This window comes from Callionymus lyra, chromosome 2 (assembly GCF_982586985.1).
Source record: "Callionymus lyra chromosome 2, fCalLyr1.hap1.1, whole genome shotgun sequence".
NCBI classification, from domain to species: domain Eukaryota; kingdom Metazoa; phylum Chordata; class Actinopteri; order Syngnathiformes; family Callionymidae; genus Callionymus; species Callionymus lyra.
The window spans coordinates 29,756,869-29,776,840 of NC_141819.1; the positions used below are offsets into that span (position 1 = coordinate 29,756,869).

A 19,972-nucleotide genomic window follows, 5' to 3' on the forward strand; every position below is an offset into this window, starting at 1 on the left:
ACTTGTTATTCCAAATTCTGATATAATGTTGACATTTGCGCTGAAATTATAGCACTTGGATAAACAACACATATGATTAGTTCATGTAACTTTATGTTGTCTTGAGCATTTTTATTTGACACACATTATTTGAAGGTCCTTCATTTCATGGTAGTTAAAATAGTAAAAAATGACTCTTGATGACAGATGAAAGGCACTTTATTTTTTTTTTTTTTCTTGAATCTTTTTAAACACACCAAACTAAACTAGTGTTTACAGCAGGGGTCACCAACCATCTGGATAATATGAAAATGAAGTAGATCACAGACACATTACTGGTCAGTTTACAATAACTAACGATGATTTAATCTGATAAGAAACAGGACGTCATACATTAAAATAGTATCACTTCCAAACAATCTATTAATAGAACAGGCCTGGCAGGATACTTTCAATTTTGACTTTTCATGATGCAGGTAAGCATGTTGCAGGTTCAATTCCAGTGAATTGAATGTGTATGTTGTCCCCATGTTTGTGTGGGTTTTCTCTGAATACTCCAGTTTCCTCCCACAGTCCAAAAACATAAAGAGGGTGTTTTATTACTCTAAATTGTCTGTGTGTTTGGGAGTTCCCCTGCCTCTTGTCCTAACTAGCTGGGCTATACAGGGAAATATACAGCAGAAATTGAATGAGTTAACTTATAATAAATTATTGACGCACTCTCTCCTGGAAGCACAAATAAACATTTAATCTGTTGTGGCATTAATATGTGTTTGTAACCTCTGGCATTCATGATATCTGCTTAATTAAATCATCTCATTAAAAGATGATGCTGTATTATACGTTGGTCAATATTAAGATGAATTAGATGATGTTTTTGGTGCACTTTTTGGGCCTTAAATTTGACACCCATGATGTGTTGAATGGAAACACTCATTTTTGAGCTATCTTGCTAGTTTCATCTCAAGTATTGTGTGGACAAGGAGAGTCGTTGCAAAGCTTTTTGTTTTATTTTATATAAAGGAATGATTTTGGTTTTGATTTCCTTCAGCCAAAAAATTAGTTTTGAATGTACTTTGGCCCGGAAGTACATGAGCCACCAGTAGCATGCACGCTACCTAGTATCTACTATTTGTGAGGAAGCAGTGAGTGCAGCTGTTAGTCCTGGTTTAAAGAAGATTCAAATGAAGATTATGATCTCTAATGGACTGAAGTGGATATGAAGGGAATTGTCCCTGTGAGCTGTTGAACATGTGCTGGTTTTACTGTCCGAGCCTCATAAACCCTGCGAGGGAATCGTGCTCACTTTACACACTTCTATTAACTAGAGGCTCTTTCTATGAGGACACACATGCAGGAACTATTTCAGGGTACATCTGCTGTCCTGACTTCACCCTCACCGAGGGTGTGGGTTTAACTCTCAAGGCAGCATGTCTCGGCACTCATTGTCCACGAAGACTGCGGCTGGAGAAGTTTGTCATCGATTAAAGCGACACATCTGAGGGCTATTGTGAAGGTCTGGAGAATAGCATGTGTTGAGAACCAATATAGCCCATTAGCTCCTAATCGAATTAATGTACACTTGCTTTGGCCGAGATCTAATTTAGCACGTGAGCACAGTGAAGTGGATTCTGGGAGATGAAAAGGGTGGAGTATTCATTTGAGCAGGAAACAAATAGTGGGCTTCAATAGAACCTGCAACCGTGGCAGAGATGTCGGACGCTGCATCCATGGCAGAAGCAGGTGCGGAAAGGTCGAGGTTGGTTTCTGTGAATGTCGGCCTGCTTCACACGGGTCACAGCCCGCGACAATTACACACCTTTTCCTTTTTTTACGTCCTTCCTCTCTCCACTGGCTCTCGCTGCAATTAAAAGCAAGTGTCCATCAGAGGCTATCTGTGCTCTGTGTGGCCCATATGTTTGGGTGCTGATAGAGTGAGGATTACTCTGTTTGGGCCGCAGATAACAGGCTGTTTATAACCTTGGCAGAGTCTGGAGTCTAATCTGGCAGCAGCATATTTCCTCTTGCTCCCCGATAAAGGCCTGTTAGCAGCTTTATCACAGGGGCGCATGGAAGTGCAGCCAGAGAGGAGTGAGAACAGCGCTGAGTCTGATCCGGCTCCACACAGACAAACACACTCGGGTCCTGAGCTTTCTTTTTAGAGGTCTTCTCAACCCCTGCTCCCTGAATATACACCAAAACGGCCTTGTCTCATATCAGAACCGCTGACGGAAGAACAAGGACGAACCAAATATGATTATAACATGTGTTCTCTTTAGTTTCTTATTCATTTTAATGCCAACTGAAGCTACATTTGTTTGCAAATATATATCAATACGAAGACAAATATATCATATTAGCTGAATTAAAGAGCTTACATTTTCCATGATTAGTTTTTGTATGTTAATCACATGATTCACACAGGAGTAGCTATTTTATTGATAATAATGTTTTTAAGATAACAATGGTAGATTTATTGATGACTATAATCATTACTATAATTAAGTACTGATGTGGACCTTTCACTTTATTATATCAGCTTAGTGCCGATTGCTAATCGTAATATATATATATATATACACAAATATTCACTGCATATGTTCATTTTTGTGTTTTCATTAAACTTCTGGCCATTCATTATGTCCTTCGCAGCTAAAGGGAGAATGAAATCCTGGCTGTGACTGAGGACGAGAGGATACAGTCAACTCCAGCAAGTTTTAAAGCTGATGTTTGGGAACAATAACACATAACTTCATCAAGAGTCATGTGGTGTTTAAATTCTGCAACACCAGAGTCATGTACTCGGACAATGAAAATATATTTTTTACTACAAATATCTAATCTATCTAATATATCATATCATTGTCCCTGTATCGTGGCATGTATCTCCAGATTCTTGTCAATACACACCCCTTCTAAGTCACCCTTATTATATTAGCAGCTGCTAGCGTTCACCCGCTACAACAGCTAACTATTCTATTCCTTGTATCTGGCAGATTCTCAGTGTCTATAATAACAGTCCAAACTCAATAACAGGGAGCTGTTTTATGGCTGCTGCTGCTCGTATGTAGATGCTGTGGGATGCATCTGCTCCTCCTCTGCTATTTTCTGTATGTCGGTCTTGATGGCTCAGCGGAGGCACAATTAGAGAAAGCGCTCCTTTCACTGCCGGAGAAAATTGTCGTCCTCCGTAAATTGCTTCTGCTGCAGCTTAAAGAAGATCTCTTGTTACCCTCTCATTCAGTCCTCCTTCTCCTCCTCTCCTCGCTCCCTTTTCAGGAAAATTGCTTTCTCGCAATCAACAGATTGCCGTGTGCACTTAGGGGTAAATACAGGTAGAGTCGAGCATTAGCATAACATTATTCAGACAAGTGTCAGGCTGCAGGCAGTTAGCGCTGCATCTGAGCTCGGTGTGAGGTGAAATGAAGTGCTACATTGTCACCGCTGCTGCTGCTGGAGGATTTTCACAGATGAAATTGGCTCAAAAGTGTGAGATGAAGTGAAGACACTCGAGTTCACTGAAAGAAAAAAAAAAAAAAAGAAGAAGAAGGTGCGGCGCTTCAAGGTGACGCATTTTAGATTCCCGGACTGTAAGGTTCTGCGGCGTGTGAGGGTCACAAACGTGGAGAGCTTGCAGGACGTTTCATTTTTATTTCGCTGGAGTCAGTTATCTCAGATTAACCTCACGAGCGTGAGTCTAATTAAGTTTCCTCAATGAAGCTGAGCGCCACTCCTCCTTCGCCGCCATGATTTGATACCCTTCGTCCTTGGGGACGGGCTGTGAAGAGCAGCAGGCTCGATCTTTATCTTCTTCCATTACTCCGCCCTCACTTGATTGACAACAGGGGTTCCTTTTTGACCTACATTTGCATCTGCTCCCTGACCCAAATAGGACCCACCTAATGAGCCACTCGGCTATTTTTTTTTTTTTTTATATTCTTGAGATGGAACTTGTGTGTGGTTGATGATACAAGGGAGGGGTGTTTGGCTGTGTTTTTTGTTAGATGTGTCCCGGGGGGGGGTGAGGGAGGCGTGGGGTGGGGGGGTGGTGGTGGGTTTGTCTGGAGCTGCAGGGGCTGCCCACAGTCACGGTCACATGAAGACGCTCGCTGGTCATTCTAGGTCATTTGATTACGCTTAGTGCTGATTGCTAATCGTGATCGCTGTCTTGTCCTAACGTGGTTTCAGCCAGACACGCGAGATGATCGATGACATGTGAAGCCAAGAAGCTTCACAGACGTTTGCCGTACAGATGGGAAAAAAAATCATTATTAAACCTTTTTTGATTTTCTGCTACAACTAATGCTACAATTGTTTGGACAGATACAATGATAATAAACACCTTAAGAGCTGGGATCAAGTCATTTACCTTCATAATAATAAACCAAAGTTCGTACATCAAAGGTTGTGACATTGTACTGACAAATACTGTTCTTTTGGACGTTCCATGTTTTCCTTTCTGTCTGTTGGTCACAGGAGTTACTACTTGATTCGTAAACATTGTTTTCTTGAGCAAAAGTTGACTTGAAAATGACTCAAACTGGAACAGAAATTTCCATTTAATGTCTTAATAATCCCAAAATAAACAGCTGTAAGGAAAGATATATAACGGGTAACAGAAATGGAATTCTTATGAACATTTAAACCAAAAAGATAAAGCCAAATAATCTAGTATTTTCCTGAGTTAAAAAAGGCTGAATAGGTTTAACCTTCAGGTTTAAATTTAGCTCTTAAAAACATGCTTCCTGGTTTCATTTCCTGTCTCTCCACAGTCAGGATTGTCTCTTATCAGCCGGTGTTATATCAAGTGACTAATCTTTCTACCTTTCATAAACACCCTGATGTACGTGTCACAAAAGTCTCCAATATTTCCTGTTCTTCACCTCTTGTCAACAAAGTGTTTTCTAGTACTAGATACTCACACTGTCTTGGTGTCTGCGAACATAATGACATAACGTGGCGCTCGACGCTCCTCGCCTCCTTCATTCCGCTTCCTGCTATGAAAAAAAAAACACACATCCTATTATTTCTCGGGCTGAATAACGCGGTTCCCGAAGGTGCCGTGTGATGTTTTAATGAGAGCTCTGAATCCCAGAGCTTAGCTCCGTCTTCTCCTCTGTATTTCCTTAAACTGCCAAGTAAGAGCGCCATTAATAATTCAGCTCATTAAAGTGTGTAATTAATCTGGAGCTGTGTAACAGGGAGAGACTGGGGCGCGAGGAGGAAGCTCTCCAGGGGGGTACAAGAGAAACGTTAGGCTAGAAGCAGCGGCGCTCGCCCGCTGCGATGGAGCCAGTTTTTTGAAGCTCGCGACCAGTTCTCCTGCATCATTTATCCACCAGAAATACTTCAGAGCAGCAGCTCCGCATCCAGAACGCCTACGAGCAGCGCGTTAATGCTATGTACACTCACACGTGCACTACAATGTCAAATATTCCTTTTTTTTAACAATCGTAATCCACGATAATTGGAGTAAATAGTTGAACATTTTGTGAACTCTTTAAAACATTTTTTTTTAGCTCTATAATGAAAACATGTCCAGGGAATTAGTTTACATACTTGGCCGGATAGTACTGGGGCAAAGTATCACTTTGAGAAAGTTTCACTGTATTAATATGGATTTTTATTAATTATACATTTTTGACTATTTAACCTCTAAATATAATTTGGTAACCTTTTATTTTGTTTTATAATTCTTCTCATTTTAGTCAAAATGAAAAAGAGAAAAAAAGAGCCTTTAGTTTTTATCATACTGGCACGTGTATAGTTATTTTCTGATTTAGATTCTTAGTATGTTTGACACAACAGAATAAATTATTAACAATTGAACTGTGACTTGTAGTTTTGTCTTAATAACCTTTTGTATGTTTATTTATTTTTTAGTTTTCCCATAATTTAAGGCTTTTTTTTCCTTCGTAAGATCGTTTGTTTGGCAGCCCTTCCAAAACAATCTCAGTATATAATTTGGAAAATTCAATTACTATCACATGGTTCTATTTTTGGGGGGATAACTAATAGAATAATATGTTAAATTCACTTTTTTCTGATGAATCCTTCTGCAACTCTCCAGCCTGCGGACGGTTACATGACGACACGTGTCTCCGCTGCCACTCAAGAACACTTGTTTGCTCCAGATGTGTCGTAATTCACTGCGACTCAGCTAATCATGGTGATTAAGGATTAATTATTGTTAATCACTTTTACATAAACTGGTTGCCAGTAGGAGGGAGCGTACAGCAGGCGTGTGCGAGATGGATGAATCAGGACTAATCTGTCTTAAAATAAAAGATCTTCTTTAATCCAATGCGCTGAGGGCTACGGTTAAAAAAAAAAAGAAGCGATGGTCACCGGAGAGTCAAGACCGCACAGGAGCATCGCTGACGCGGCTTCTGTTAACACGGACTGACAAGAGAATCACAGGGACATCGGGGGGTCCGAGGACCGGGCTGACAACAAAGCGTGGAGGACGGTGCTGCCCCCCACCACCCTCGCCCTCGCCCCCCCTGCACGGGCTGAGGGTGGCAGTGTGGTCACCTTCCCTCCCTGGCCTGGTTTCACACTGTGACATGCTCGTCTGCTCTCCTGAAGGAATGGCTTTAATAAGGTTGAGCAGATCAAGGCGACTGTTAATGACATGGCAGTCAACACAAACCCCCCCCCCCGCCACCCCTTCACCCTCCGGCCATCGATGGCCTCAGTCTGGTGCACGCTGCCGGACGCTCCCTGCGTCCAGTCGGACGTGCAGGACGCTGGTGTGGAAGCTCCATGACTGTCACCCATCTTCTGTGAAGGCTTCAGTGAGAAGCTCGATCCAGATAAGAAACTGCCTAGTGATGCCGAGATGTTTCTCTCAGTTTCCAGATTCATCGAATTTGCAGCCACTAAAACTTTCTTACATCACAACGCAAAATATTTTCGATCAGGCAAATACTAGCGAACTGTCATCTTAATCAAACAAAACATCAACTATTTCTTCATTAAACCTACATTATTATTAGTAACATTTATCTTCCATTTAAAGGCAGAGTTTGGGAGTTAATGTATCAAAATGGCCAATTGAAAAAACTAAAGTACTCGTCTTGGTGCAAACTGATCGTCACATAAAGAGAAAGTAGAATGTTTTAGTGAGTAAATATGAGTTTGGGGGAAAAAACAAACCTATGTTTTGACATAAATGTACTATTCCGAGTATGTACAAAGCAATGTAGTCATAAACAATGGGTGTAACATTTAGTAAGTTTAAAAAATAAAAATCTAAAGTAGAGGATTGCAGAGGGAAATAATCAGGGGTATAAGAAATCATTGATTCAATTAAATATCGCAGTTTCTTTTCACAAAAACGAGTATCAACACTGTATCGAGTTTTTCACATTAACATCCAAATCTTCCCTTGATTTCACTTGTGTGTTTACTTTGCTACGACAGTTTTCCTACAATAGGATTCTTTGAAAGAAACTCCATTTATTGTTGTCCCTGAAGTATCACAATGTATTGTTGCTGTATTGTGATACGTATCGTACCTTGCCAATACACAACCCTTGTAATAACAGAAGATTTGTATTTTGATCGATAGAAATGTCCCTTTTTTTAAAGATAGAAAACACCTCATTAGCCAAAAATGTTTCTAGTTTTGCATCAATGTATTAAATAGGGTTTCCAAAAAGTTTTTAAAAGTATGTATAAAAGATGAATGTAAATAAAAGTGACCAAAATAAAATGCTTTGATTAAAATTATATGTTCTTATTAATAACGTTTTGTTTAAAAAAAAACCCCAGATATAATAGTATATGTAATATAATATAATAATATAATAGATCCACAGATATCATATATATTCAATGGCATTGAACCTGTGGGGCCCGGAGAAGACACTGTCCAAGAGCCCCCACAGCAACACGGTGTCAGGGCCTGTTTAACACTCCGCTCTGATCTCACCAGCAGGTTCCAGAATTGTGTTTTACATTATGTTGCTTGACACACTCGTGACACATTGTCTCTTTAAATCTATTCTGGACTTAATCACGAGGCCCCGGACGCTGCATAAATATTTTCAGAGTTGCTAAGAAAGCGACGACAACATCGTCAGACGAATCCATTCGTTATTAGATGAGCTTCAAACGATGTAGCAGCGGCGCTAACGGAATGTAAACATTAACCATGTATGGCCGTTTATGCTGAAGGTACGCCGTCACTGAACTGAGTGCTAAGGATCTTAGGAAGTATTGACAGCATATTTAACTCATTCTTGTTGAGTATTTTTGATCACGCTAAATAACATGTTGGTTACAAGTTAAAACAACTGTTTCATAGATCAAGATGAAGCATTTTGTGGTGAATGTGTAGCATGTCTGTCAGTTATAAAGTTGCCCCCTGTTTATTGAAGGGGTTATGACCCGCAAATGGGAACTTGCTAAGTCAACCTCGGATGTGAGGTGCCACCCCTCTCAGCAATGGTAACCTGGATAGCCTCCATAATGCTTTGCCGCCCAGCCACCAAATCACAGCGGTCGATCTCTTTTGACATAGCAACTTTGACGTAGAATTTGAATCAAGTATTGTTACAGACTAATCACCCGTCACTAAATACAGTGGATTGTAGAAAGGCATCATGGGGGGGTTCACTGTTTTGCTGACACCATAAGTAAGGTGGGTGCAGCGATTAGTGTGTCCCAATACATTCTGTAGTAAGTAAGTAAGTAAGTAAGTAATTTGAATTTATATAGAACTTTTCCAGACCAGGGTCACAAATCGCAAAATTTTCTGTTTCAATAGGTCACCTGTTTGAAGGATTCCTGACTGACGTACAATACATTTAGATCCACGATATAGCGAGAGACCACTCTATACGTCCCAGAAACAGGCCTAGAGTTGGAGGACCAGACGCTCCAGTGTTTCCAGTAATTAGCGTCATTAACGCTCTCCGCCGATGGAGCGATCTAGATCCAGGAACAAAGCGACAGCCGTGTGTTTGGGATCTGAAGTGGCGAAGAAACAAAAGGCAGGGGGCAGAGAGGGATGAGACGCCAGCGAGAGCTTTAATGTGAAGCCTGTCATCTGCGCCCGCCTCGGCGCTCACCTCCCGAAGAGCTCGGCGCCCTTATTGCTTTAATTGACTCTTTTATCTTCCTGTTAATTTCCCCTTTAGAGCGTGAAAGCGGCCGTTACACCTTTTGATGTGTCAGTCCTGGGTTGGCTTCCGTCGCGACTTACAGGAAGTGGCGGTGCTATGGATTACCATATTTCATGAAGGGAAAGAAAGGTTCAGAGTGATTGTTTTAATTACCTGTTAACCTTATTGTAATCGTCTGTTAACCTTTTACACTCGGAATGAATGAGTAACCACACTTGGAGGTTCGCGCCTGGGAAAAAAAAAGAAAAAAGAAGTGGTTTGATGTTGGTGCATTTAAAGACGCGACAAAAAAAGCAAACAAGAGGGATTTAATGGGGCTTTGTATTTAACGGCTTGATCCCTGTCTTCCTCCTCCTGGTGTATGTTGGTTCTCTTTCCATTCCACTACACTTGCGACTGTATAATGAATTATGCCGATGTTGAATTAGCATGTCGCTGTCGCTTCGGCTCGGGCGCCCGCCTGGTGACAGGACCACCGCCGCACAGGCGAGAGAGGGGGCTTCCACTGTGATTTATTAACTGCTGAAGCCACCATGAAGTGTGCCCACTGAAGCACCGACGCAAACAAATAGGGCCAGAGATGTCAAGGCAGATTCGAACGGACACGTCGACCGCGGCCGGACCAGGAAAGGGTTAATTATTCAAAAGCGCTCCGGCGGAGACACGCTGGACCGTCTTTAAGGAGGGGGGAATGATTCAGGACTCAAGTCGGTCTGGTGGAAGGTTTTAACGGCTATTTATAACACAAACGTACGCGTGAAACATGTTGCATTTGTTCTCTTACCAATTTGGCAGCTACTTATTTCAGATGAATGAATGGATGAATGTTATCAGGCAAGTACGGCGGAATCATTTAGCGTTGTTCGATGAATTAAAGCGGCAGAATATCCACTCAAAGTGCAGACAAACTGTTTGTTTTTGTGGATTTATAGCACTAGCTCGCCACAAGCTAGCCGATCGCCTGTAACTGCCGACTGAGTCACTTTATTTGTGCGTTCGTTCTTTCACAGCTCGTGACAGATACTCACATGTGACAGTGTTCCTGGGAAAACAAATTAAGGAAGCGGTTTGAGGGGAAGCTAATGCTAGCTCGCGACATGACGACAAGACCATTGCTCGTCCCAAATCGCGCACTTCTCCGAGTGCACTGGTTTACAGTACACTGTAAGACAGTACTCAAATGTGGACAGGGTAGTACTGTCTCAAAACAAACACTGCCGCTACACACTCCCCTCGACAGCTTCTTCTTCTACTACTTTTTAATGCTGATTATAACCAGCTGATCGCCAAAACTAGATTGCGATTTGCGCCAATTGATGCAAGTTATTAATTTGTGTTTCAGTGTGGTGTTTTCTTGAGACTTTTATGCCGGTATCTGCGCCAAACATTCGGCGTCAGTGACGTAGTTTCTGTTTTGGCGGCCGTTGAACCCGAATTACTGGGTTCACATCATCATCTCTATACAACAATACTGATGACGTAGAAAACATGTCTTAGTATATCAAAAATATCAGGTAGATCAAGTACACAAGCCATAAATCTCTGACAGTATTTTCGACAAAACTCCCTCAAAACATCTAGAGCGAGTCGAATATTCATTTGAATCCCTTTAACGATCTAAGTTATAGCTTTATCTGTGAGTTGGTAAAATATCTTTTAATCAAATCGATTCACACACTATCTTTTTGGACTCGCCAATTGCCTGGTTAGCCATGTTTCCGGAAATTTCCCATCACTTTCAACTCTAAAGTCATGGATTTCATCAATTAAAAACACACCGTGATTTGATTTTTCTATGCATATTCTCGCAAACTTTTACTATTAAACTTTAATTAACAGATTAAAAATGGTAATTATTACATAATGAAACCTAATGCTAACCTTTTAAAATGTTGACCCCTATTGAGAGAAAGTGTTTAATGAATAAACCCATTTTGATCCGCGCAGGTGATGTCGCACACCTGTTGTTTACGTAGTCACCTGACAGTTATCGGCGCCGGTCGTCTCCACGGAGCAGATTCAGCATCTGTCTGTGGAGACGAGGGACCGAGAAGGTGACGACCTGTTTTGACTCCGGCACCGAATCTCTGTCAGAGGTCTTCACGTCTGACCGTCTAGCGCTCTAACCATGATAGAGTAGCCCGACGTCATTAATTAAACATCAGGCTTTCCCCCCCGATCACCCTATCGCCATGACAGCCTGCACGCTGACAGTCCCTGTCAACATGCCTTCCAAATCTAGAAAGGGATTACGTATGGTAATGGTTTTTGACAGGCTGCCATTTTCCTCCGTTAATCTGATAGGATAAGATATCTGGACGGTGGAGCATGGTGAGCCGGAGCTCTTTCAGTCCAATATTGTTATGCAGTAAAAAAAAGAAAAAAAAAGGAACAGACTCATTGAAGATGTGAGCAGCGTCCTGGAGAAATCTTAATCCTCTGACAGGCCTTTCATACAATCCCAAAAAATGTTTCTGACTTTGTATTTTTGGATCCAGATCTTGCTCCAAATTCACCTGTCAATTCCAATCGTCCTCACTGGTGTGTCGGTCACGGCTGACAAGATGGCAGCTATCTAGAGCCGACCGGTGATAAAATACGTGTTGTTGTGTTCATCTCCCCCTCAGAGTGGTGACCACGTCTGCTCCAGTCAGACTCGGAACTGTTGCATGTGAATATTCATTCCAGGCCTTCACATTGACTTATGAATGGAAACACTGTGTTGCACGTTTGCCAGATTAATAAAGGTAAACTCCTCCCACCCCAAAAAAAAGACCCTTTTAAATCACATCTTTGCCTTCGTTTACAGTCCACATGAATAATCCCAGATCAACAAGCAGACGGCCAAACCTCCACCTTTCTAAAAGCACGGCCAGAGTCTTTATTAAATATTGATTTGATTTGCAAAAGGCCAGATGTTGAAGTCAAGTAAATGTCAACCACTTCTAATTCCACTTTTGACAGTGATGCTTGTGTGTGTGTGTGTGTGTGTGTGTAAGTCTCATATCGTCTTTTGGTTTATGACTTAGTCCTGGTTCATATTATTGCAGATTTTACATTTGATTTCCCTTATTTTAGAAATATTCTGTAAGAACAAGTTGGTAATGAGTTCACATAAAAATGGTGGGTTTCATTGTTGTTATTATTATTATTTCTAATAAGAATTTGATTCCAATATTAACTGTGTCTTTTTAGTATGTTTTCCCTTAATAATAACTACTTTGGATTAATATAAACAAAAATACATTATATTCTGTAGTTTATTTTATATTAAACTTCTATATGAAGTCTACATTTTATAGGGTCTGATATTTATACTCGTTTTTTTCATCCAGTGGTTATATTAATATATCAATCGACTTATTTAGACAACAGTACAAACAATAGCGAAAATTACTATTTAATTCTCATATTCATCATGTCATTATTCATGTCTCGTCTTTTTTTCAATAATTCTGAGCATTTTTTATTATTATCATGATTGAAAACCATTAATTAACAGCATTAAATTTAGTATCATTTAATTAATTAAATCTTCTTTTTTTTGTTATATTGTTTCAACTTGTCATTCAACTGATATTGAACGTATTCTCCGTGGCAGAGTTAGTCTTAAGTCAACATCTGTTTTTAAGTTGATCACTTAAAAATGATGGCCATTAGGAAAAAAAGGGTTTCCTCGTGTTGGACCAGGAACGAAGCTCCGGCCTCAATCACGCAACAGATAATTGCGTATCCCTGGAAGAACTTCCAGCGGTATTCCGCGGGTGGCTAAGTGAGTTCACCAGAGCCGATGGACGGGCATCGCGCAGCAGGGCCGAGGCTCGGAAAAAAGAAAAAAAAACATTAGTACGAATCAATTATGCTGCCATTAGCCGATGAAGTGGCCCTCGCTGAGTCGTGTAATTATGACCCACAGCAAAGCCAATTTTATGGAGCCACATTATCCCTTTCTGTTTGAATTTTATTTGTTTGGGATAATCCCTGCATGGTTTTAATTATGTGATTAAGGTTCAGTGAATAAATAAATCAGTGTTTGCTTGGATTGGGAACAGTGTGGCTCTGTTGTTTCAACCACGAGACGACTGCTGACGGGAAACTGTGTGTCCGACGAGCTCGCTGATATCTGGGAGAGTTCTCAGTTCTTTTTGTTGCTAGTTATCTTCGTAATCACCTTCGTATGCTTTATCTTAGAGGTGCTAGCTAAACTTTATTTATGATATTTAATTAATACCAGCACAGCTCTCGTCTAATCGTTGTTTTATTTGGAAACAAAAAACTGATTTTAGTAACATTAGGCGACTCTTGACCCAACTTTACTCAAAAAATAATCCTATAAACTAGTGAAAATGAGTGAAATGCTAACTCTATATGAGAGCGTCTTGTTGCAAAAGTCAAATCCAATGTTTTTTGGTGATGTGTTCGATCACTTCTAGACCTTACGTTCATTTTTTTCAACCATTATGGTAGATTTCTTCTGAACTCTGGCTATTTAAAGTTGTACTCCGTCTATAATGTGCTTCCAAGGATTCTCCCTTGACTTCCTTCAATTGGATCCAGTCCACATATAAAGACCACGTTATCCATGTCGAGATCGTGACATTCGATGGCAATTAAGCGCGTTCATTTGGTCGCCGTAATTATAAAGGGCAGGCGCCGCCTCTCTCGGTTCGATCGGCGGAGGCGGGAGGAGCTGATGTTATGGGTGGCAGCTCCTTAGCTTGTTCCCCGCTCAGAGGACACTGTGTAAGTGTGACAATGTGCTGTCAATGAGGGATGACAGTACACAGGCAACATGGCGTAATGCATTGTTCTTTCCTGGGTCCCTCCTGACAGATGCTCTCCAAGACAGCTGGATCAGCAGCGAGGAAAGGCGGCTACGATCCACACGCCACACTACTACCCGAGCAGGGATGTGCAAATGATTAGCGAGGGCGGGCTTCCTTTAATTGTCAGTATCATGTGTTTATCTATTGATTTAGAGCGGAATCTTCTGGGGAAAAATGCAGCTAGTTGAGTGGAATCATTTGCTTTCCATTCGCCCGGTGACCTTTTTTTTTCCATCGTCTGAGAAAAAAAAAAAACTGCTCTTCTCCTTCCAAGAGATCTCAGCAGAAGTGACCTTCTCTGCAAAAGCACTTCGTATAGGACTGATGTTTAGGGGCCGGACGCCAACTAAAATAAACTCCTCGTGAATGTTGAACTGCGACTTGGCAGAGTTTGGGATTGAATCGGTCGCAGGAATTTTCATGCTCCATTTTCAAATCGAGGGGTCGGGACGTTGAATAAGAAATGCAGCCTCGTCTTAGGCGAGACGAACAATAGTATCTTTGGGACATTTTCAATCCAAATCCAGACCTTTTTACAAGGTAGGTTCATGGGCTCATGTTGCATCATGGGTAGGTCGTTTACAACCGCGGTTTCAATTTCAATTTCAGTTTATTTAAAAGGACAATGTACAGTTCCATTAAAAAGATGGTTGCACCAGATTTAGCACAATGCTACTTTTCATCTGTTGTCCTCAACAAAGATGCAGACAGTTTACACAATAAATCACATACAAATAAAGCAAAAACACAATAATATACAAAAACACAGTACAATCTAATAATGTCAACCAAAAAAAAAAGGAATGCTTCCCGGGTTAATCCCTGTTGCATTGATTATTACTGTATTACTATTACTTGAAGAAGAACAGATTTTCTCCAGCCTGTTACTCTTAACACGTCAAGACGCTTGTTTTGGTCAAGTTTACTCCAAATATAATCATGTTAAATAGTTAAAATGTTGTTGCAGAGAAACCATTCGAGGGCTGTTGCTGCTTTAGCATTATGTTGTTTCATGCCCCCATTGTAACTGTTTTTAGTGCCAGTTATTTTGTTGTTTATTTGTCTGAATTTTGTTAAAAGTATGTCTACATTTTAATGGTCCCTGGTGCAAAAAGGATGGTGAGAACTGTCTGCAGCCTCTAAATATTAAATTTTACAATTTAAAACTAGCGATAAAATGTGTTCTTTCGCCCCTAGACCTGTAGCACATGTGGAGTCAACAGGTTTTTGTGTGATGTTTTCCCTGAGCTCTGATTGGCTCCTGAGAGAGACTATTTAAACTCTGTATCTTCAGCCTTCAAGCCCCTCACAACTCACCTCCTCTCCAACTCCCCGGTGTACTCTGTAATCCTGCTGAATTTCATTGTTATCGATGCCACATCAAGTCCTGGGCGTTGAGGCACTGGACCTGATTTCCCGACAGAGGAGCGTTCACTCTTTAATATGAATGCATGAACTTTATAATCTATCATTTAGAGTCGGTGGTGGGCGACTACTTTGTCTCAGGGGCCACCGTTTATACAGTAGCTGATGTGAGGGGCCATCGGGCAAAATAAAGGAATGAAAAGTTTGAAATCAAGTCATTAAATCAAGTTTAAAATAATTAATTTATTGTATTTCATAAAACCTTTATTGAAGAAAAAGTAAGTAAGTAAATAAGTAATTTTTATTTGTATAGCGCTTTTCCAGACCAGGGTCACAAAGCGCTTAAACAATCAAAACAATATTCAATAAAGTATATACTTTGAAGGGCAAGATAAAACTGATAACATAACAGGAGTTCCAGATAATCAAGGAAAAGCTGATATAAAACCAAATATTTTAACATATTCATATAACTCATTTTGAGGTGCAATTAATATTGACAAAAACAAACGGAATAAGGTTAGGAAATTGGAAATAAATACAGAATAACATTTTTCATTCCTACATGATCTTTGACCTGATGAGGGCCACATAAATACAGTCATGAAGTAGTTAAGTCTATAATTCTCATTATATGAATCAGCTTTAAAACAACCAGGTTTTTTTTGCATGCGTGTTCTTAATTCGCCAGAGACATGCTAGTGCCTCAAAATTGTTAGCTTCCTCTCTTCGGGTACGAAGTGCTGACTTGTTTTCCATCTGAAAATTGCTTCCAGAGAGCGCGGCTCGTCGTATACTGCAGGATACTATGGCGCGCTCTCATTTTAACACTTACTTTACGGAGATATTTATGGGGCAGTTACTTGAAGAGGAGCTCGGGGCAGGTGAGTGTTTCAGGAATAGCAGGAAGGGAGTGGGTGGTGTGTGGGGGGGGTCTCTGTTAATGTACCCTAAACTAAAGCAGACAGTTTCAGACGGGTTCGATCAGGTCACTCTGTGCTATGATGCTAGATTTCACTCCACACATTCTCACCGTCTTCCCCCCCGAGACGCACACGTCTTCCCCTCCGTCTCAATCTACCTCCCGCTGAGCCCGAGGTCTGAACCTCTGACCTTCCACCGCCATCACTTCCCATATTTGCATTTCTAGTCTACTTAAAGCCAAAAGAGGGGGTGTTGAGGGGGGCAAAAAATAGGCAGCCCTCCTCCTCTTCCACTTCTTGTACAGCAGGCCTCATTCTCATCCCTGTGACCCCCTGCTCAGGCCCGCACCCCGGACAGCAGTCTGGGGTTAATGCAGCGAGCACTTCTATTGTCTCTGAATTAATGAAGTGCTGCCCGCCTGTCCTCTCCGGTCACTGACAAATGACAATGACTGGAGTCACACCTGAATGGAGGTGCAGACGACGGTGTCCGCGCAGGGTCCACCCACGAGAGGGTCTCGGACTGAAATGGATGCCTTCTTAAGAAGAAGCGTCAGATCGCTGAAGTGTTTTCACCTCAGAAAATGGAAGCTGGGACAAGAGCTCTGACAGAAAGGTGAGGGAGCCCTCTAGCGGTGGGCAGTGGAACAGATAACCGCCCAGTGGTCCACACAGAAGTTGAACCTAAATAACTACCACGGAAATATTCAGATTGGTGCTACCAGTACTTTCACCACTTGAAATGAAATAAATATCACTTTTATTTTTTATTCAAGTCAGAGTTGTTTTTTTTATAGTATTCTCAAACAAAAAGCAACAATTTAGATAAGTAGTGACAAATAATTTGTTAGAACAACACAAATTCTTCTATTTTTCATCACTTGATTCATCCAAGCTTTCAGTTCAAAGCCCAAAGATAATGTGTCTTTTGGAATTAGAAAAAAAGCATAAAAAAGTGGTAACACAGAAATTTCTTCCAAAAAAATTGCAAATTTGTATTTATTATTTTGAATTAACACTGTAAGGCTTATGTTGTCGGGGCATATATCATTTGGTCAAACTCTCTCCACTCACCTTATCGTTTAATATTTTTATTTTATTTTAATTCAGATGTTTTTTATATATTTTATTGTATTTTCATTATTATTTATTTATTTAATAGTTTTTCCTGTGTTTTCAGTTAGACAAGTTAAGCTATAGGTTTAAGATTCTCCATCATTGTTTTCTGATGCCTTTCTAACATAACCAGCTGCAGACATGACAAAATAACATTAAAAATAATAACATCTTCATTGTTGGTCACACCAGTTGTGTTTGTAGAATTGTTGGAGCATGAGTAGACACCAAGTTGTTGCGTCTCTGCCGTGTTTCAGACGCGACAGTGTCAGGTCTTGCTTCTGGACTTGAAGCTGAAGTGTGTGAAGTGTGTCCTTGACAGGGTCTCACGTGTGTGTGTGTGTGTGTGTGTGTGTGTGTGTGTGTGTGTGTGTGTGTGTGTGTGTGTGTGTGTGTGTGTGTGTGTGTGTGTGTGTGTGTGTGTGTGTGTGTGTGTGTGTGTGTGTGTGTGTGTGTGTGTGTGTGTGTGCAGCTAAGCGGCATCACCCGTGCAGCTGACATCTTGTTACGGTGCATCACGCCACTCTAGGTGTGACCCCTCATCACTCACCTCTGACCTCTGCCTGTCATTGCAGTCCTGAGCATCCGCGGCGCGCAGGAAGAGGAGCCCCCGGATCCGCAGCTGATGAGGCTGGACAACATGCTGCTGGCCGAGGGCGTGTCCGGTCCGGAGAAGGGCGGCGGGTCGGCGGCGGCGGCTGCGGCGGCGGCGGCATCGGGGGGAGTCGGCCCGGACAACTCGGCCGAGCACTCGGACTACAGAGCCAAGCTGACGCAGATCAGACAGATCTACCACACGGAGCTGGAGAAGTATGAGCAGGTGAGACCAGACTATTGAAACTCTTTGGGTGGGTACTGGAAAGAATCTGCCGATACGACACGTATCACAATACGATATATTGCAATACTGTAGGAAAGATAAACATATTTAAAGAATAGTCTGAGGATTGTGTTTTTATAGACGAACTTACCGCAAATTTACAGACCACATGACTCTTGACGAAAAACAATAACAATTCAAACTCGAAAAGATTCACACTATTTTACAAGCAGTTTTATAAGAAAGAATCTGGTGATGTATCATGATACAGGGCAACGATACGATATATTGCGATACTCTAGGAATAAATATATATTTGTAGTATTCTACGAGTACTCTGGTGTTGCAGACCACATCACTCCTGACCAAGTCGTAACTACTTTCATTTGTTTTGAAACCCAAGTATGTTTAAACATCAGCTTAAAATCCCACTGGAGACGACTGTATCCTCTCGTCCTCAGTTATCGCAGAGATCTCACAGGATTTAATTGTTCCTTTTACCTGTGGAGGACGAATGACTTCTAGGAAGATTAATTGCAACACTAAAATGAACGCTGTGAAGATTTGCATAATTAAAATAAATGTAATTTATATTTTATTTTATTAACACTTTATTGACATATAAACTTTAAAAGAACTATGATGAAAATGAAATTTAAAAGCAAAGAAAAAGAAAAAAGAAAATTTGATCGATTTAGTGCTGTTGAATATCTACAAAGGCTCGGACATGTGTCAATGAAATGTATTTTACCATGATTTCCAAAGCTCCCTAAATATCAATATAATATTGTGAAAAAGTAGTACTGCAATATAAAAGTGTATGGTTTCTTTTTCTTACGCTCCTACATTTTTATGACTTTTTTAAAATACAGACAGTTATTTTAAAGATCCGGACCGACTGTCTCAGGAGTTGCCACAGATGCACATTGTGTGAAGTCGTCGTCATAGTTCTAGACTCATCATTGTTCTCCAACAATTCCCCAAATACAGTCACAGATAGAGGGGTGGTGGGTGTGGGGGTGTGGGGGGGGGGGGGGTCTTCCCCTGGTTCCTGTAGCGGCTGCATTCATCACAATCACTTCCCTCTCAGATGAGTGAGACAGATGAACAGGCAGAGAGACAGACACAGACAAAGGCTGACACGGCTGTATCCAGAGAGAGATCGACGGCGTGGAGCAGAAATAAAGGAGAGGAGACAGTAAGAGACGGAGTCGGGGTGTAATACTGAGGCAGACTCGCGCCTGTTGTCACACCGGGGGATGAAACGTGGAGCGAGCTGCCGTCTCGGGGCGGCAGTGGCTGCGAGTGTGAGGAGGGAGCAGCTGTCATTGGCTCCTTCTCAACGCACTTTTTGTTTAATAGGAATTATAACCCCAACGGCTCCGCCGGCAAAAAAAAAAAAACCTGCCTTCAAACTATATTACGTCTTGTGTGTCTGTTGTGGATTCTCTTAAAAAAACTTGCCAACTTTCCTCACTTTCAGTTCTTTCCGCAGGCGTGCAACGAGTTCACCACGCACGTGATGAACCTGCTGCGCGAGCAGTCGCGCACGCGCCCCATCTCCCCCAAAGAGATCGAGCGCATGGTCAACATCATCCACCGCAAGTTCAGCTCCATCCAGATGCAGCTGAAGCAGAGCACCTGCGAGGCCGTCATGATCCTGCGCTCGCGCTTCCTCGACGCCAGGTGTGTGTGTCTCTAGAGCCTTTTTCCCCGGAACTACACACTTCCACACAACCTCCCACTTTCACCGCACGACAGGAAGCTCATCATCTCTCATATGCATGAGAATGCTCGACGTAGGAGGCCCGC

The 19,972-nt window shown here is 41.5% G+C and overlaps 1 protein-coding gene across 3 annotated transcripts in view; it reads left to right on the forward strand.

The window, feature by feature from the left end:
• The window catches only part of LOC148086421 (pre-B-cell leukemia transcription factor 1), a 62,768-nt gene that overhangs the window by 29,297 nt on the left and 13,499 nt on the right, over window positions 1-19,972 (forward strand). For all 3 annotated transcript variants that reach the window (XM_087784532.1, XM_087784535.1, XM_087784534.1), the window contains exons 3-4: window positions 17,916-18,160; window positions 19,656-19,846. In XM_087784532.1, the coding sequence (XP_087640658.1) occupies window positions 17,916-18,160; window positions 19,656-19,846 (436 nt within the window). The remainder of the gene's footprint in view (window positions 1-17,915; window positions 18,161-19,655; window positions 19,847-19,972) is intronic.